Source organism: Tigriopus californicus, chromosome 8 (genome assembly GCF_007210705.1).
Source record: "Tigriopus californicus strain San Diego chromosome 8, Tcal_SD_v2.1, whole genome shotgun sequence".
Taxonomy (NCBI): domain Eukaryota; kingdom Metazoa; phylum Arthropoda; class Copepoda; order Harpacticoida; family Harpacticidae; genus Tigriopus; species Tigriopus californicus.
In genome coordinates this window covers 8,136,329-8,152,693 of record NC_081447.1, presented here as the reverse complement: position 1 = coordinate 8,152,693, position 16,365 = coordinate 8,136,329, and the positions used below count along the sequence as shown (strand labels likewise).

The 16,365-nt window shown below is 41.2% G+C and overlaps 1 protein-coding gene across 1 annotated transcript in view; it reads left to right on the top strand.

Moving 5' to 3' along the window:
• Positions 1-367: 367 nt before the first annotated feature.
• The window catches only part of LOC131885195 (thyrotropin-releasing hormone receptor-like), a gene marked incomplete in the record, with an annotated part of 27,285 nt that continues 11,287 nt past the window's right edge, over positions 368-16,365 (top strand). Inside the window, 1 exon segment of the mRNA XM_059233153.1 lies at positions 368-2,736. Within this exon segment, the coding sequence (XP_059089136.1) occupies positions 1,792-2,736 (945 nt within the window).

Sequence of the window (16,365 nt, the reverse complement as noted above, 5' to 3'; positions counted from 1 at the left end):
ATAGTTACCAGAACATCAATAACATGACGCGAAGGCGGACAAGTATCCGATTCTTTATTTTAACCTGATTGTCTCCAGCTACTGCTGGTATACTTTAGGAACAAGTTGTGAAACGAACACTGCAATCGTGATGCGTGTCAAGACAGTTGTTCGGCCGTCCGTTCTTTGGCGTAACCATGGGAAAGAGAAGGTCTAAACTTTCGTTGATAAATTTATGTCTTTCCAGGCCTCGCCAAGGCGGACATTGAGGCGCCGGCGATTGAGGAAAGAGTAAAGGTTAGCCATTACGGTACGTACGAGGTCCCTCTCTACGTGCGTGTCTTCCTCTTCCTCTCTCTCAATCGAACAACACCCTGCTTCAACAGAAAGATCTTGTCATGAAAATTGAGCTCAAGATGGATCGCTTCAAGACAAGTCACCTCATCCCCCCCCCCGAGTCTTGGCGGCCTTCGAAGGCCAAAAGTGACTCAAACAACTCGGTTCATTATCCTGCCCTTGCTGTGATTTGCAAACCCTTTCATGAGAGTTAACCCTAGTTGTCAAACAATGGAAAGAACGGGATGCCTGGCAACTCGAGAATCGAGAAAGTCAATGTGGTGAAATGGGGAAAAAAACTCTGATCGGAATTTTGTTCCTCTTTAAAACAAGCCACAGATTACACTACCACGTCTCTTTCGTCTTGGCTTCTCCGTCGTCCTTAAACCGTCTTGGAGAGGAGTGAGCCTAACGAAAGTGTCATCATGGTTTTATTGATCATCTACCGTCTTGACTCTACGTAATTCCCAGTGAAGCAAACGGCCCTTTTTAGTGGAACTAATCCCCATCAGCCATCTAGCTCATGACTGTTCCTTTTATGAGTGTACAATACTACTAAAAAGCATCTTGTACTCAAGGAACGACTCGGTCTTGAGAAGCACGTCTTGGGCCATTGCTACATATTCTAGACATTACAAATGTACGACTCACTATCAGCGACAGCAATAGGCAGCACTCGGCCCAAACGACACAACGATTCCAAGACGGGTCCAATTTGGCAACAAGGACAGTCAGACTACCGGCTGCAGTAGTAGTAGTAGTGGTAACAGTAACAGTGGCCAGCTTTTAGTGTCTTTCGGATTTTCAAAGCACAGACAGACACACGACGGAAGTGACAAAGCTGTTCTGGCTCTAATCCTTGGAGGCATTGCGGCCTTTTGGGGACACGAACCACCAAGAATTGTCCATGGAGTATATTATGACAAGACGAGGGGAAAGAGGAGTTGGAGAGAGAGAGGACATCGTTGACGAAGTGTCTGTGCTTGTTCGTTCTAGGTTATGAGGCCCGGCCCAACAAGAACCCGAAGGAGAGAAAGAAGAGATGCCTTTTCTGTGCCTTGTCTTTTCCGGATTCCCTGTGGTGCAATCACTTTGACGGAAGAAGCGCTGAACAACGGCACGACGAGCCCGGCTGACAAGCTCTGATTTGTGAACTCTTCCCCCGCCCCGAGACTACTATGAGCTCTGTCTCGCTAAGCTCTATGTGGTGAACTCAATTCCTCCGGCTGCTATTTTCCGCTCAAGTCTTTTTCCACATGCATTTCATGGTTAGAAAAGCATTGTGGTCTAATTTCAGGAAGACCCTGGTGGCCTATTAGTCCGGGTCTACTGCCGGCAGCCAATGCAAACACGGCCCACCTACGCACCGAGAGCCCCTTCAAAAATCAGGAAAGCAAAGCACAATACAGAAAGCCAAAAGGCCAGTCGTGTTTTCGGCACAAGAATAGTCAATTGTGCATAAATATACGTCGCATCATGGTGACGAACCTAACTGTATGGATTAATGAGTTTGGTTGGACGGATCCTGAGACCGCGTCTACTTCCTCTCTTTCCGCTTCTTCCTCGTCGTCGTCGTCGTCGTCGTCGGCCTCTTCGTCCTTGTCGTCGCCTACTACTCTGGTTTACTCGGGATCCAGCTGCGATAACACATCAGCTTGCGTGGCAGTCCCAACCAACGGATCCATGTCTCATTGTAAACCCCAGGAGTACTACTCTCCTAATTATGCCATCGTTGGAACATTATTTCAGAGCATCATTTTCATCATAGGCGTTCTGGGCAATGTCTTGGTGTGCGCGGTGGTTCGACGTACGCGTTCCATGCACAGCACCACTAATTGTTATCTCGTTAGTTTGGCGGTGGCTGATACGATTACTCTGGTGGCCTCGGTTCCCCAAGAAGTGCTCAGCTACCACATCCTTGGCGATCAATGGGTGTGGGGACCCGTGGGATGCTCTCTTATAATCTACCTCCAGTATCTGGGCATCGACGCCTCGGCCCTGTCTTTGACGGCCTTCACTGTCGAGCGCTACATCGCCATCTGTCATCCCATGAAGTCCAAGTCCATCTGCACCATCTCCCGGGCCAAGAAGATCATCGGGGCTTGTTGGGTGTTTGCCATCGGGTATTGCTCCCCGTGGTTCTTCCTGACTCAGACCCGCACGGTGTGTGTTCAGGGCGTGGGTGATGTGACAACCTGTGGTTTTCGCCTTAGCCGCAACTCCACCGAGTATTTGATCATGTTCTTCACCGACATCCTACTCTTCTATGTGTTGCCACTGATCCTGTCGGTGGTGTTGTACCTTTTGATTGCGCGTATGCTCCTGACGAATTCGAGGAACAAATTCCCCGGTGGATTGAGTAATGGCACGGCCATGTCTGTGTCGGAGGCAGCCGCCAAAAGCAATCAATCACGTGTGCAGGTAAGCCACCACACTCTCTCGTGGAAAAGATTCATTACCAATTGCTTAATATTTACAGAATATTCAAACTACTAGTACAATATTTATAATACTTGCGGTGATATTTCGCTATGGGAGCCTCAACTGAAGTCGTAGAAACAGGGATATGAAGACTCCTGGCTGGTACAAATGATAGCTCGTAAATCGATAATGAAACGTGTAGTCACAGTATGATTGGTGCTGGTTGTACGACGAAGAACCAAAAGATGGTTATCGTATCTCCTGCCAACCATGTGAATGCGTTTCAGGGAAAATGACTTACAATACCTTTTACGTAAATGCACTGCGTATGTTCCATTAAGTTATTCCGTTCTCCTTACTTCAATCAAGATTGCCCCACGAGTGAGGCGTGAGCTTCTACCAATCTGCAATACATTTCATGCACAAAGTGTATATTTGTAAATGAATCTGATCGATCTTTTTGTCCTTTGTCGTGAAAATATCAGAAATATGATCTTTCACCTACAAAGTTCTCTAGCGGGTTTCAAACAGTTCGGGATTGACTTGTGCTGGCAGTTGTGCTTGAATAGGATGGGTGGCCAGTGCGTACGTCGTCATAGAATGGCACATTTCGTGGGAACATGGATTTCTTAGTTGATGGATTTAAGTGATGCCTGCCTGGCGGTCTAGCTAGACATGTTCAACTTCCACTGCATGAAGAATCCTAGATTGATCGCTTGGAGTGCCGAACAGTGAGAGTCAAGACCAATTTGCTGACGAACACGACCTCCACGAAAGAGAGCTTTCCTCCTCTTAGCAGGCTCGACAGCATTCATCACCTTTCGATCTCAAGACACATTGGGAATCTTCTGGCAATTTGTCGAGTCAGCGAGCATTTTGGAACGGGTGGTCAGGTCCTAAGCCCGGATACTTGTATACTACCACTACCGTCACTACTTTGATCCCACTCAAGCACCAAGATAGACGTGAATGGGCGTGAATTGGCATTGTCGTTGGTCGGTTGGACACACACACACACATACACAAACACACGGCTTACGATTGTCGCATCGTGTAGAATAGTCGGAAATTGAGACGATTGAAAAGGAATAAGGCCTTCTCTGAAATGACGTAACGGGAAATGCACCGTCCGATCTACTACTTTACTATGGGCCCGGTGATGGGTGCAATCCACATACTCAATTCATGTCAGCATGTATGTAATGCCTGGCTCTGGCCTTGAGAGAAACTGCATTTGCAATTGCACCAACTTTACTTTGAATAGAGACCACAATCAAATGAAAACTGCCGACTCTCATTCGCACCCAGTGGGCTCAATCTAGGCTAACGAAGGCGACACAGGGGACGAGATAGAAAACGCCCACATCCGAAAAGGGAAGGGGGCAAAATTCTTGGCTCGACTATTCTGGGGCCACACTGGAACTTCGGATCGAACCAAGCAAGTCAAGGAATGTTTTTTACGTAGGTATTGTCGAAGAATCCTCTAATTTCATAACTCTAAGCACAGAGAGCTTTTCTTGTCTACTTTTCTTTGTTTTCATTTTTTCGGCGGGAAGGAAGGTAAGTTTGATTTCAACATTTGTTGACAATCCAAGTCCAAGAAGTAGATACAAAGTTGGCATTTGACTTCTTGCTCGTAGCAAAGAATAGATAATGATGTAGGAAGGTATGGGAGCTTTTGGTTGCAAAGATTAGGCAGACAAAGATAGGCTTAAGTACATGCTTGAAACACTAGTCTTGTGGCTCCCTTTCTCGGTCGTAAGTCATAGCTAGCGAGCGGAACAATGTTTAATGTTTATCCAACAAATGCTTTACATCATGTTGAACTCGAGTTTTAGACAAAAGCAGAATGTTTTCTTCAACTTATCTTTTGTCACACAAATGAAATGTTATTGTTCTTTGTTAGCCAGATATACAGTTAGTTGAAAGGTGTCAAGTAGCGCTTGTTTTTTTTTAAAGCTACATCGTAAATACGCCCTATCTTCACGTAAAGAAAGTGCACAAACTGTGCAATTAAATCGACTGGTGCACTCTCATTATAACATGTGTCTATAATTTACTTGGGAACATGGCGTGGCTCGGTCTTACTGTGACAAAGATCAGTATTGGGTATGTTTTCCAACACATTTGAAAGTACAGAAGTACAGATAGAGAATCTGCTTTCGCCTGCACAGGGCCGAATATTGTTAGTATCTAAGGGCGAAATTATTGGTTCTCATATAGGTTTCGAGTGAGTGCGGAGCTACATCTATTTGGCCTGATGAAGCCAAGACAATTGCGCTTTGTCTTCCATATCTATTGAGGTTTGACATGAATAGGTCAAAGATAAAAGATTCCTAATGAGAAGCTTTTGATGATCGATGGATGTCAAGAAGGAACTTTGACCAGGGAGGGTCTCATTTAGACTACTGTTACTACTACTAGTACTACTACTACTACTACTACTCCAATACTACTACTTACTACTACTACTTACTACTGCTATACTGATTTCCCTCAGGCTCCGAACAAACATACTTGCTTTAGCCAAAGCTCAGCTCAGGAAGTTCTCATCCAATGATATCAGAAAATGGAAGGAATTCCTGAGATTCTTGGGTCCAAATGTAACGAAGTAGACGAGACCAAACTCAAGCGGCAATGAAGAGGCGGCCAAGAATCCAAACTTCTAGCGCTAGACGAGCTAGATTCGACCTTCAGATAAGGCCAGTGCAAGAGCTGGCTCTACTGTACTCTACACAACCTAAAGCAGTTCTTCACCCTTTGTTGAGTCATTGGATATCGATAGGGGCTGCTTTGGAGAGTGACGGGAGCGTAAGGACCACTCCCGACTTCCGTACTGATGTACGTGTTGGTGACTCGAAACAAGTCGCATCATAACGAGAGAAGCGGATCTTGAGCGTTATTGGTTTAGTTTTGGGTTGGTTGGATTTGCTTGGGTTGCATCTCAAATCTGGTTTGACCCAAATTTCAGTAATGCATTGGATTTACATGTCCAAAACTAGTTCCTGAATAAGTCATCATCAACATCATCATCAGCGTCAACAATGAAGCATTTGTCATTAACTTCAACCGAGGCATACCTATTATAGAGGATCGCCAGATTAGCTCTGCAAGGAATCCCTTACAAGGCAAGCTTGCGATTTGAGGGTCGGCGTTCTATGCCTCGGGTCGTCCTCGTGGGGAAAATAAAGAGTCCACCTGGCCATGAAAGGAGGAGAAATAGTGTGAAGCACAGCGGAAAGTGCAGTTGTCTGTAGACAAAAGCTTCGAGTTTGATTCGCCCCCACACCATTGATAATCACTATTATGATTAGAGACGGCCAAAGTATACCCTATCCGTTTTATGCCACTTCTCTGACATTTATGGAAAGTTGATGATTCCTCTTTACGTCAGCAGACGGAAATTAGTGGGCAATTCGTTCGAAATGTGGGTCTTCAGAAGTCATGTACTTGCTCGTATGCTTCCTCCAATGACAAGTGCAAAACTAGGCTCAAATTACAAGAATAGAGTAATAAAAATGAGAAGGTCTGCAATGTGAAAAATAGTGATCGCAAATTCTCGGCTCGATTCTCCCGCCGACCTTTCCCAAAACGAAATTTTCAGACACTAATCACGCCCATTGGGAGGGTCGAGGTTCACTCCTCCGCCCTCAGCCTCAGCACCCATCACCCATCAATCAAAAAACATAAATTTGCATCCGAAAGGATTATTGCACCGTGGTCCAGACACTTGAATCAAATCAACAGTTTCAAACGAATCATGGTGCGTGCGCATTATACGTAGACAAAAACCTTTTTTCATATCCTCTTTATTCCTTCGTCCAAAATTTGGAATACGCCTCCTTCAAAAGCGTTGGCCTGACGTTTCAGGTCTTCGATCATTTTGGACTGTCCAAGTCCGCTGTTTGTTCGAAAGGCTTGTTTACGATTTCCATTTTCACCCTTCAACGTGTTGGATGCATGGAAGCGAATGAGTGGATTGCCGTAGATTTGGCGTTTTGAATGGGCGTACCATTTAGACGGCTTACTTTTTATCCAAATTTGAGCCGACAAACAGACCAATCACTCACAAGCACTAAAAGATCCCTTCTCAAGATTGAGCCTTTCGGGTAAGCCGAGGAATACTTTCAAGTGTTTCATGCATGTCAGTAAATGAAGCGCCGCCACTCCATATTGGCTTTGAATAAAAATTGAACCATTTTTCAATCCATAAAAGTATTCATTACTCGATCTAACTCTGATAATAAGATCAGCCTCGTTATAGTCAAATAGCAGTCGATATTCTCAACCGATTTGACTTACATAATCTGCTACAATGACTAAGTACCTCATCATCATCTCCCCTTAACCTATTTTCATGAGCCCCCTAATTTAACAAAGCCAATTATTCTGTTGTTAGTTTTATTACTATTGTAGATTTGATGAGATAAATTACATGTTGACCGGTTCGATAGGAGCCATACTCTTAGTCCTTAGATTCACGTACTTGTTTAAGAGCGAATTCTTTCCTACGGAATTAGGGGTATGATTTTCGAGGTTTTAGTACCTAAATGGTTAATGTTTAACTGTCCTCTAAAGTGCTCTCTAGTTATGAGAGCTTGGCCTTTATTGTTCTTTCACCACAAATGATTCCGGTTCAAAACATGTTGAAGGCTTCCGGAAAAGGTCTTTCAAAGACATTTGATTTGAACTTTCTCAGATCAACCAAAATAGGCTTTTGACGTCAAACTCTGCTTCATTCCAAGGCATTTTTACAGATCTGACCATCTTTCTTAATATGGATGCAAAGAATGCCCATAGATATGGTTGGGACAAGCTACCATTATTTTGTGCACTTCGGAAGACTTTACTTAAATCAGGGCAGTCTGGGGCGACACTATGCAAGACATAATTCCACCTAAAATTATCAACGTTGCACCATCTTCTTTAACGTCATTATCAGTCGGCTTCAAGCAATGGCGAATTCAATGGGCATATCCTTGTCTGCCGTCCATTAATGTGTCGACAATGAGTTGTGTTGTTGTCAGATATTGGCCCAACAGTACGTTTCGCTTGTCTCAATGATACAATTGAGGCAGAACATTTTGGCTATTTGTTTACTTCACCAATGACGAACTATTGGTAATAATAAGACTGATCCAGTGGCATTGGAACATGCACAAAGGCTTTTTCCTGAACCTTGCAAAATTCATGCTTCAAGGACAGGTAAGTTTTTGGTTTAAGATCGCAATGCTGAATTACCATTCCCCTCCTTGGAGTCAATTTGAAGGCCGAATTAAGATGGCAGTTTACGGAAAACACAGTTTCTACCGAATGTCCAAGTAAGGCTACCAAAAATGAAGAGTGTTCCTTGTACTGAACATCTAGCTCAAAATCAGGGTTTTTCTTTAGGTCTTCGGTAAAGTCTAACCCGAATATAATCTGAAACGAGAGAGCGAAAGAACGACAAGCCATTGTTTCGTTGACAAATGTTTGATGATTATTTTGATAGTGCAATCAAAAAAGTTTTATTGGGGTAGGGGTGCACCAATGGCCAATTGAGTTTGATAATGGCTTTCGAATGCATATATACTCTGCTAGCACTCAAGGCCTCATGACTTGACACACCAAAAAAACTAATGCCTTCAGGGGCCCGTTGTTGAACATTCGTCTGCGAAGCTTGAGAGCGAGCCTAAACTGGTTACTAGGGTCGAGACGAATGTATCCGGTATTTAGTAATTAAAAGTTTCCCCGTGGTCCTGTCTAGCTGCGTCTCATTTCTCCATTTGTTTTCATCTGTGGAGGACTCTCCACTAGGTACATCTCAAGATGCGTTGAAGTAGAACGATGGAAACTTGTGAGAAGAAATCAAATACTCGCAAGTCTCGAGCACAACTGGCCTAAGATTACCATATAGTTATTTGTATTTATTGTTACGTGAGTTGATTCTCTCCCGAAACCAAAATATGGCTCAGATGCCGAGGAAAATAGTCTCCAGGGACCACTTCATGGATGCCAAAGCAAATAAAGATAATTACGTCTTCCCAACCAGAACTTGGCTGGAACCTTTTAACCCACTACTACTTGATAAAACGAATAAGGTACAGTAGCTTTCAAAGTACGTACGTATACCCTGCCAACATCAATAGGGACAAGATTTTCATGATCAATAGAAGCAAGGACGGAAAAGACTCTCCAGCACTTTGAGTGTTCAAGGATAAAAGACTCCAGTTTTACTCGCGAACAATTGGTTGATGAAGTGATGTCCACACCTGTCTTGATTCGTTCCAGTCGACATGAAGCAGAAGTGATAGCCCAAAAGAATTGAGAAATGATCGCACCAGGTCAATATCCGAATGGATGGAAATGCCATTTTGACCAAAAAAGGAACTCTGCGATTTTCATCGAGCGTAGGAAATCGGCACAACACCAAAACCACCTCGCGGAGAAAAACCAAGACGTGGGAATCATGAAATCCCCAAGTTGCTCGCAATCTCAGTAGAACAAATTCGGACCAAAGGCATTGGCATATCATGCCGCGGTCATTGAGCGCTAGAGTAAAGACTAAAGGCTCCCTAGTGCGCTCTTCAAGGATATCAAACTTGACCTTATTAAGCGGGCCTCCCGGGTGGCGAAAGTAACAAGAACCATGCCAATGAAAGGGAATCATTTTTGGCATTCACCTTAACGGCTCATTGTAAACCAATTCGATCAGGGGGAGCTAAAGCTTATGAATGGATAGCATGAATGAATAAGTAAGCTTGATTAGAAACCGCTCGATATTCCTAACGTATCTTCATTTCACATGAGGATAGTGATTCAAAAACAATGAACACATCGGGCTGTAGTATTTCCTGATTCTTTTTCTTTCTTATGTGGTTGGACTGGTTCCCAATCGAGTGCATTTTTGTTCGGAGAAATCGTTATCCGAGAAGCCAATGCAACGAGACAACGAGCGCAAGTTGAATCCGAAACATTTCGTGACAAAACGTCGTCCTCAACCTCAAAAGGAAAGGAAAGGAAAATAAAAGGCATGTTTTCAAATGAGAGACTCGTCGTTCATTCAGGTTGTTTTTCTAGTCAATTTACCTCATCCGAATGGTGAGAAAAATGTTTTATGATCCTCGTCAAAATGGCTTGTTACCAGAGGTCTGTTTTTTAAAGATTGCAGCTCGGATTTAGGGATTGATCGTAAACCGATATGAGAATACACTTGGGAAAGTGGTGAGCGAATGCTCATTAGAACTGGGTACCGTGCAAGCTTAACTCAGAGGTACGAGCGTTTAAAAACTCGCCTCTGGTTGGAATTTTTGAAAATAAAGCATAAAAAACGTTGAATGCTATGAAAAGGTGGAAAAAGTTGCAATCCGATTGGCAATTCAAGTAGGTGGCGGTTATGTGGCAAAAATTGCTGAATATCCTTCACTCACTTAAGCATCAGAACACAATTACTGTTTTGCCCTTTAATTTTTATAACTATGATTGCTAAATATAATTAATAATATAAATATAATTTAATAGTGACGCAAACTACAATCGTGATAAAGGATATATAAAATGATTTTTTGACTTTCACTAATTAAGAGGTTAACGTTCCTCGTAGATAAGTATATGATATACTAGAGAAAAAGTAATGTTTGCCATCAATTGAATAGTGGAACTAGCGAAAAAAATTTAAATTCTTGATACCTTGTGAGGACATGTCACTGTAAGTCATGTTGTTGAAATGGAAAAAAATGTTTGGAACTTTATCTGCTTTTTAGTGGAGGAAAATGTGTTCAACTATTGTTCAGAAACGAACGATTCATATCATATATTCACTAAAATATCGGAAATCGCCTGGTTTAGGTTATCTTAATGTTCAAATAGCGGAAAAACCAATCTTATCCCCAAAATGGCCGAAATGGGTTAAAACTGAATGCAATCGAAAAAAAAAGCTTTTTTCTAGCCAGTTACTCTTCAGAAAACAATATGGAAAGAAATATTTTCTAACAAATGTCGTCCTTTGGAGAAATATTAGTCGATGTTGCATTCGAATGAGCTAAAAGCAGATATAATGGATTTGCCACGAACAATTGGAGCGGTGTGAGTTAATTAGGAGGAGCATCATACACGTACACACATGAGAAGAGCTTTCAGAATACGTACACGGAATGTGGAGCCGTCCTCCTATTCGTGTCTCAAATGAGATGCAACGGTCAAACCTTTGTCAATCGAACCATGTAGTCAAACTTAATGGGGCTGTTAAAAGTCAGTTCCACAAAAGATATAATGCGCTTTGAATAAGATCAAGCTAGTCATAAACATGCGAAAATTGAATGAGGCCTTGACTCATTTGAGTGCCTTGACATTTGGATGTCATGCTCTGCCATCAATCTTTTGTGTCCAAATTCAGACCAGCTTGTTGCTTGGTGCTTGGTGTTCGTCGCCATCTGAGAAACCTCACTCACGGCATTTTGGAAATTATGTAAGTAGACACATAAGAAATAGCTGCTCACTCTTGGACGCGGTGAGCCAAGTAATTGAACAACCAGGAGAAAGTGTCTATAGTGATTACTAGGGGTAGGAAAGAATTTATTTTTTTAGGTTAGATTAACTTTTCACTATTTCGGTCATTTATGTGCGAAAACCCTTTTCACGAATTTTAAGCATAAAATAACCTTAAACCGAGCATTTTCGGGAAAATTCAAAGATTTTGGTCATTTTTTAGGGGAAATATAGCAAAATAAAGGAAGGAAGTTTAGGTCACCTTGGTGACAAGTTTGACAATTGTTGTCCGCTCAATGATTTGTTTGACATTGATCCCCAGGCTTTCTTTAAGAGTAACTGTTTTGCACATAGGGGCATATTACAAGTGATCTAACTAGAGGGCTCGTCCTCTAAGTAGATCTAGCTTATATTGTCTAGTGGCGATTGATAACCCCCCCCATCGTTTGTCGCCAAAAGCCTGAGGGAAGTGGGCATCCTCAAACCATTGATGAGTGGAGTATTTCATGCAAAAACGACCAGACCAAAGGTAAAGGAAGATCTGGGATTACAGGAGTGAGTCTTCAAATGTCCAAAATGCAGAGGGTTACCAATCTCCATTGGACTGACACTGGATCATTCCTCGTATGATGTAAGGTTTTACAGTAGACCCTTTTCGCGAAAAATTGAGACTCAATATTATCAAGCAATCTTTTAATGGCGGGGGGAAGGATTTTCAGGATTTCATATTCAAAACCAACGACATGCTGATGACTGGCAAGAAGGCTGCGGGAAAGTGGGTGAGCCTTTCTGTGTCCATCCTCAAACCCTTGATGAGTAGAGAACTTTGAGCAAGAACGGCAAATTCCTTTACTACAGACCAGACCAAGGGCAAAGATCTGGGGTTACGAGAGTTGGTCATTATGTAGATGACCAAAAGTCTAAGGGTTACCAATCTCCTTTGGTCTGAAATTGGATCATTCATAGGTTAATGTTAGGTTTTCCAATGGTCCCTTTAAAGGGAAGTGATGTTTGCACTGAGGAATTTTCATTGAAATTTAATTTCTCTATGATGTAATGGCAAGACTTAATCCAAAGAGCAAGAGCATCTTGAAAAACAATAATCAAGCAATTTTGACCTTAAAAACCACCAACATACTGGAATATCTGAACAAAAAACAACTTTTTTCACTTTTTTGTAACTAATTTTTTATACGTTTTCGAAACTTCTTTTGACTGATTTTCATAACTTAAAAGCAACTATTTTGACTAAAATGAGAGACTATTTTTCCGACCCTTAGTGATAACTAGAGACTCCGAAAATATTGTAGTTTTAGTGGTGAAATATTGAAATAATATTTACTCCCAAAAGGCAAAATATTCAAAACAGTACCTAAAGAAAGGTTACATATTCATTAAAAATTTCTTACAATCCTAATGAACGTCATCAAAATTGTTATTTTTGGACTTTTTCCAAGAAACTTGAAATAACAGACATGAAAACTAAGCCCCTCTCTACCAAAAAGTTTTTTTGATTGAATTTTCAGTTCAGCCAAAACGGCTGAGGACATAAATTAGTTTACAATACCTTAACCAATAAAACTATCCTACATATTTTTGGAACCACGCCTTTCTGAAGTAAAAGCGCAAATTACGTTGAAAAGGGGCTTCATTGAATGAATCATAATTTCTGAACTTTTATAAGGATACAAAACGCGCACTATGCTGTATCAGTATATCTCAAATGTGCCGTTGTAAGCTAAACTGAAACCATTACTTTGACTTCTTAAAATATACCCTCCTCCCAAGGGTCTAAATTGGAAATAGTGCTACCAACCATTCAAATTGGTTCAACCATTCAAACCATTCTTTTTGGTTTTGAGGACTTGTAAACCGCTACTGGAAATGTCATCTCTAGGGGCAGAGCACATTGTATCACTTGACCACTTAAGTCAAAAAACATAATTGTAACACTAACTAACAAAGTTCAACGAGGACTTAAGATCAAGGTTGCAACAAAATTTGCATCACTGTAGGTAGGGCTTAATTTCCCAGGGCAAAAGATGCAAAAAAGTTGAGTCCTCAAAGTATTAAAATGTAACATTTACGCCAAGATGCAATATCGATGTGCTTTGGAGCAAAGCTTTGACAAAAATATGTCCCATTTTAGCATTGTTTGAAAACCAAAATCTATAATTTAGAGGAAAGGTGGAAAGTAAAACTGAAGGTTTAAAAATGCCCCACAAGAAAAAATATGGCATGCCACAAACTTCGCAAGAAAAAATGGTCACTGTGAAGGGTAAAAAACGAGGCATTAATGTTTTTTTCACGATTGGAACAGTAAATATTAAAAAAGCAGATTGTTATTTTATGTCATAAGAAGTGAGGCAAGTGTCTAAGTTAAGATGTACTGTGTGATTTGGTTGTGCTTTGACGTGTGGGTTTTCCTTGACGCCCAACTTATGTGTGTTTTAATGAAGCTAATCTGTGGCACAGGAGGATGAGCTCAAGTAATTTGGTTGGCACCGTAAGGTTTAGTTCCACTTGGACGATTTGCACACATGCGTCTTATTCCGTATACTAGTAAATGAAGATGTAGTGCCGCATTGCTTGTCAGATATGAACTTGGTAAAAGTGACACTATATAATGGTAGCTCCACGGTTGTCTTGATTGTCCTGGGGACCCTTGTACAATGTTTTCCTCCACCAAGTCACTTGGAGGTCTCTTATCAACGCCTACCAGAACGGAGTGCCAAGCGCAACAATGTTACTGCACTCTTAACGTCGGATTCATTTCTTTGGGATGCATAGAGGATGCCGAAATCTCTCCCGCTTTCCCGCTTGTGTCTGAATGCCATTGTAGTATGTACCACTTGCACAATATCAATGCTCATGCTACTATGGCTTCTAGTATGGTATATCATTCAATATGGAACTTGGTACGCATTGACTGGTACGGAATACAAAAGACTGGGAGTGTGATATGAAAATTCCACTAAGACTCTCGGTTCCATCGTTTCCATCGGTTCCAGAGCGGTTCCTCCTAAGTGTACAGCGATGCGTGTTCTTAGTTACTGTACTTGCTAGCATCTACTCTTACCATTTGAAGAGAATATTCTCAATAAATTATCGTGTCTGCTTATTTCGAGAGTAACATCTACACACATATGTAAGTTAAACCTCTGTTGGAGCTTTATAAAGCGTAGAAGCAAAATGGAATGTCAAATCATAAGCTTCAGCAACAAATGTGTTTTTTGTCTCATTTGGTTTAGAGAATTGCTTCTCTCAATTGGAACAAGTGATCATCCTTTCAGCTAATTCTTTAGCCTGATATTCTGAAAAATTTCAAATACCACCCACTCTACTGCAATAACCAAGATTTTCTTCACTTACTTATAATACCGATGTATTTTTGTACTGTCTACGACCCCGTCTTCACTTTTTCGTGTGCACTGAACGTATTTTGGTTTATTTTGGCTGCCATTTAACATTTTAGTCGATTATTTCATTGCTTTTGCCATTCCATTCTTTCATTCTTTATCAACCTCTGTGTAAAGTTATTCTATACACGTCGTTCCATACATTTAACGAATTGGCGTGACTGAGAGTCCCAATAAAAGTTATTATCGTTATCCAAATGTCAAGTGCGGAAATATAGTAAGGCTTTTATGATTTTGAGATGTGAGAAATGCTTTTTTTGTGAAACAATTTATGTGATATTGTCATGCACGACCTAAGGGCCCACTCTCACGACACTGGCCTTTGTTTGAGATCGAGGAGCATCTTAGATAGGATTTGAAGCAGGATTACCCTTCAAGACATTGGATACTTTTTCATGCTGTAGGCTACCTGGCCTTCAATGTGAGTCATTCCAAAGGTGCAAAACAAGCAGTTTCGTTTGACAACTCTCTTAATCTTCGAAGTAAACCACGGATTGTAGATAAATCATAAAAAGAACATCCATTTGAAAGAATTAGTTTGCTTTAAGTGAATAATCTGATATTCCATTCCAACTAACGTTTCTCCTTTCCTGTTTTCTCCTTGTCGTCGTCGGTATTCAATTACATTCAAACATACAGGGTCCGCCAAATCTTCCTGACCACCAATAACAAGCTAGAATTAAGCGGCAAGGTATGAAAACTATTTCAGGATCAAACAATATCGTCATTTACATAATACACCTCACTCATAAGTGTAGTCTTCAAAGCTGAAGGGGAACCTTATGGTTTGTGACTCGCCATCCTCTTGAGCATGGGCTTAATAGAAAACTCCATTGGAGTTTTCTCGAAGTCAGGAAGGGTTCGTGGCCCTTTCCCTTTGGATTCATGATTGTGAGCGAGTGAGTTCACACCTTATTGATTGGAGAAACGTGAAACGACATTTTTAGCAAAAAGCGTGGAAAATGGTAACCATTCAAGTTCACAAAATTTTCATCAAGGTGGAAATCTATCGGAAAAAAGTATTTTTGCTTATTTTGAGCATCCCTCCACATAATACAAGAATGTTCACAGTATATATACATATTCCCTGATACATACTGTAGGTAAGCTATGGTATGCATGGACGTATTTTCCCATACAATTGTGTAAGCATTTCGTCATCCGAAAGCATCTTTTAAATCACACATGCTTTTAAATAACCTTCCTGATCAGTCATACGTTCAAGGTTTGATCAGATTTTATAAGATACAAAGTCAAATCAGTTCCAGTAAGATTAAGAAAAACTGCAAAAAAGAAAAACAAATGAGCTCTATCCTTTTAAGAGGCTACTACTGACATTTCCAGCCATGATGCTCCAGTTTTCACTTTTTGGTTTGTTTGCAATTCAAGATGATTGACATTGGAATTTAAGGATCGTGAAATGGTTTGCTTTTTTCGCTCTGTATTGGTTAAAACACCTTTGATTCACTTTCAAGGAGTGCTGGCATGTTTCTCGCAACCATTCACATCAAAAACATTTTGAAACTTTGCACGAAGTTATGTCACTCCTATTTTTTTTGTGCTCAGGTCAAATTTCTGTATTCGTCCACGTTTAGCTCAAACTGAACTTAGACAGCTAAAATCTTGATTCATAGAAAACCGGGAAAACCGGGTTGCCAAGAGTTCTTTTAGCTACAGGGTAAAGCTTGCCATGTTCCTCCCTATAATTTTGGATATCTGTGGCAAGTGAATCTGCATGACTGGG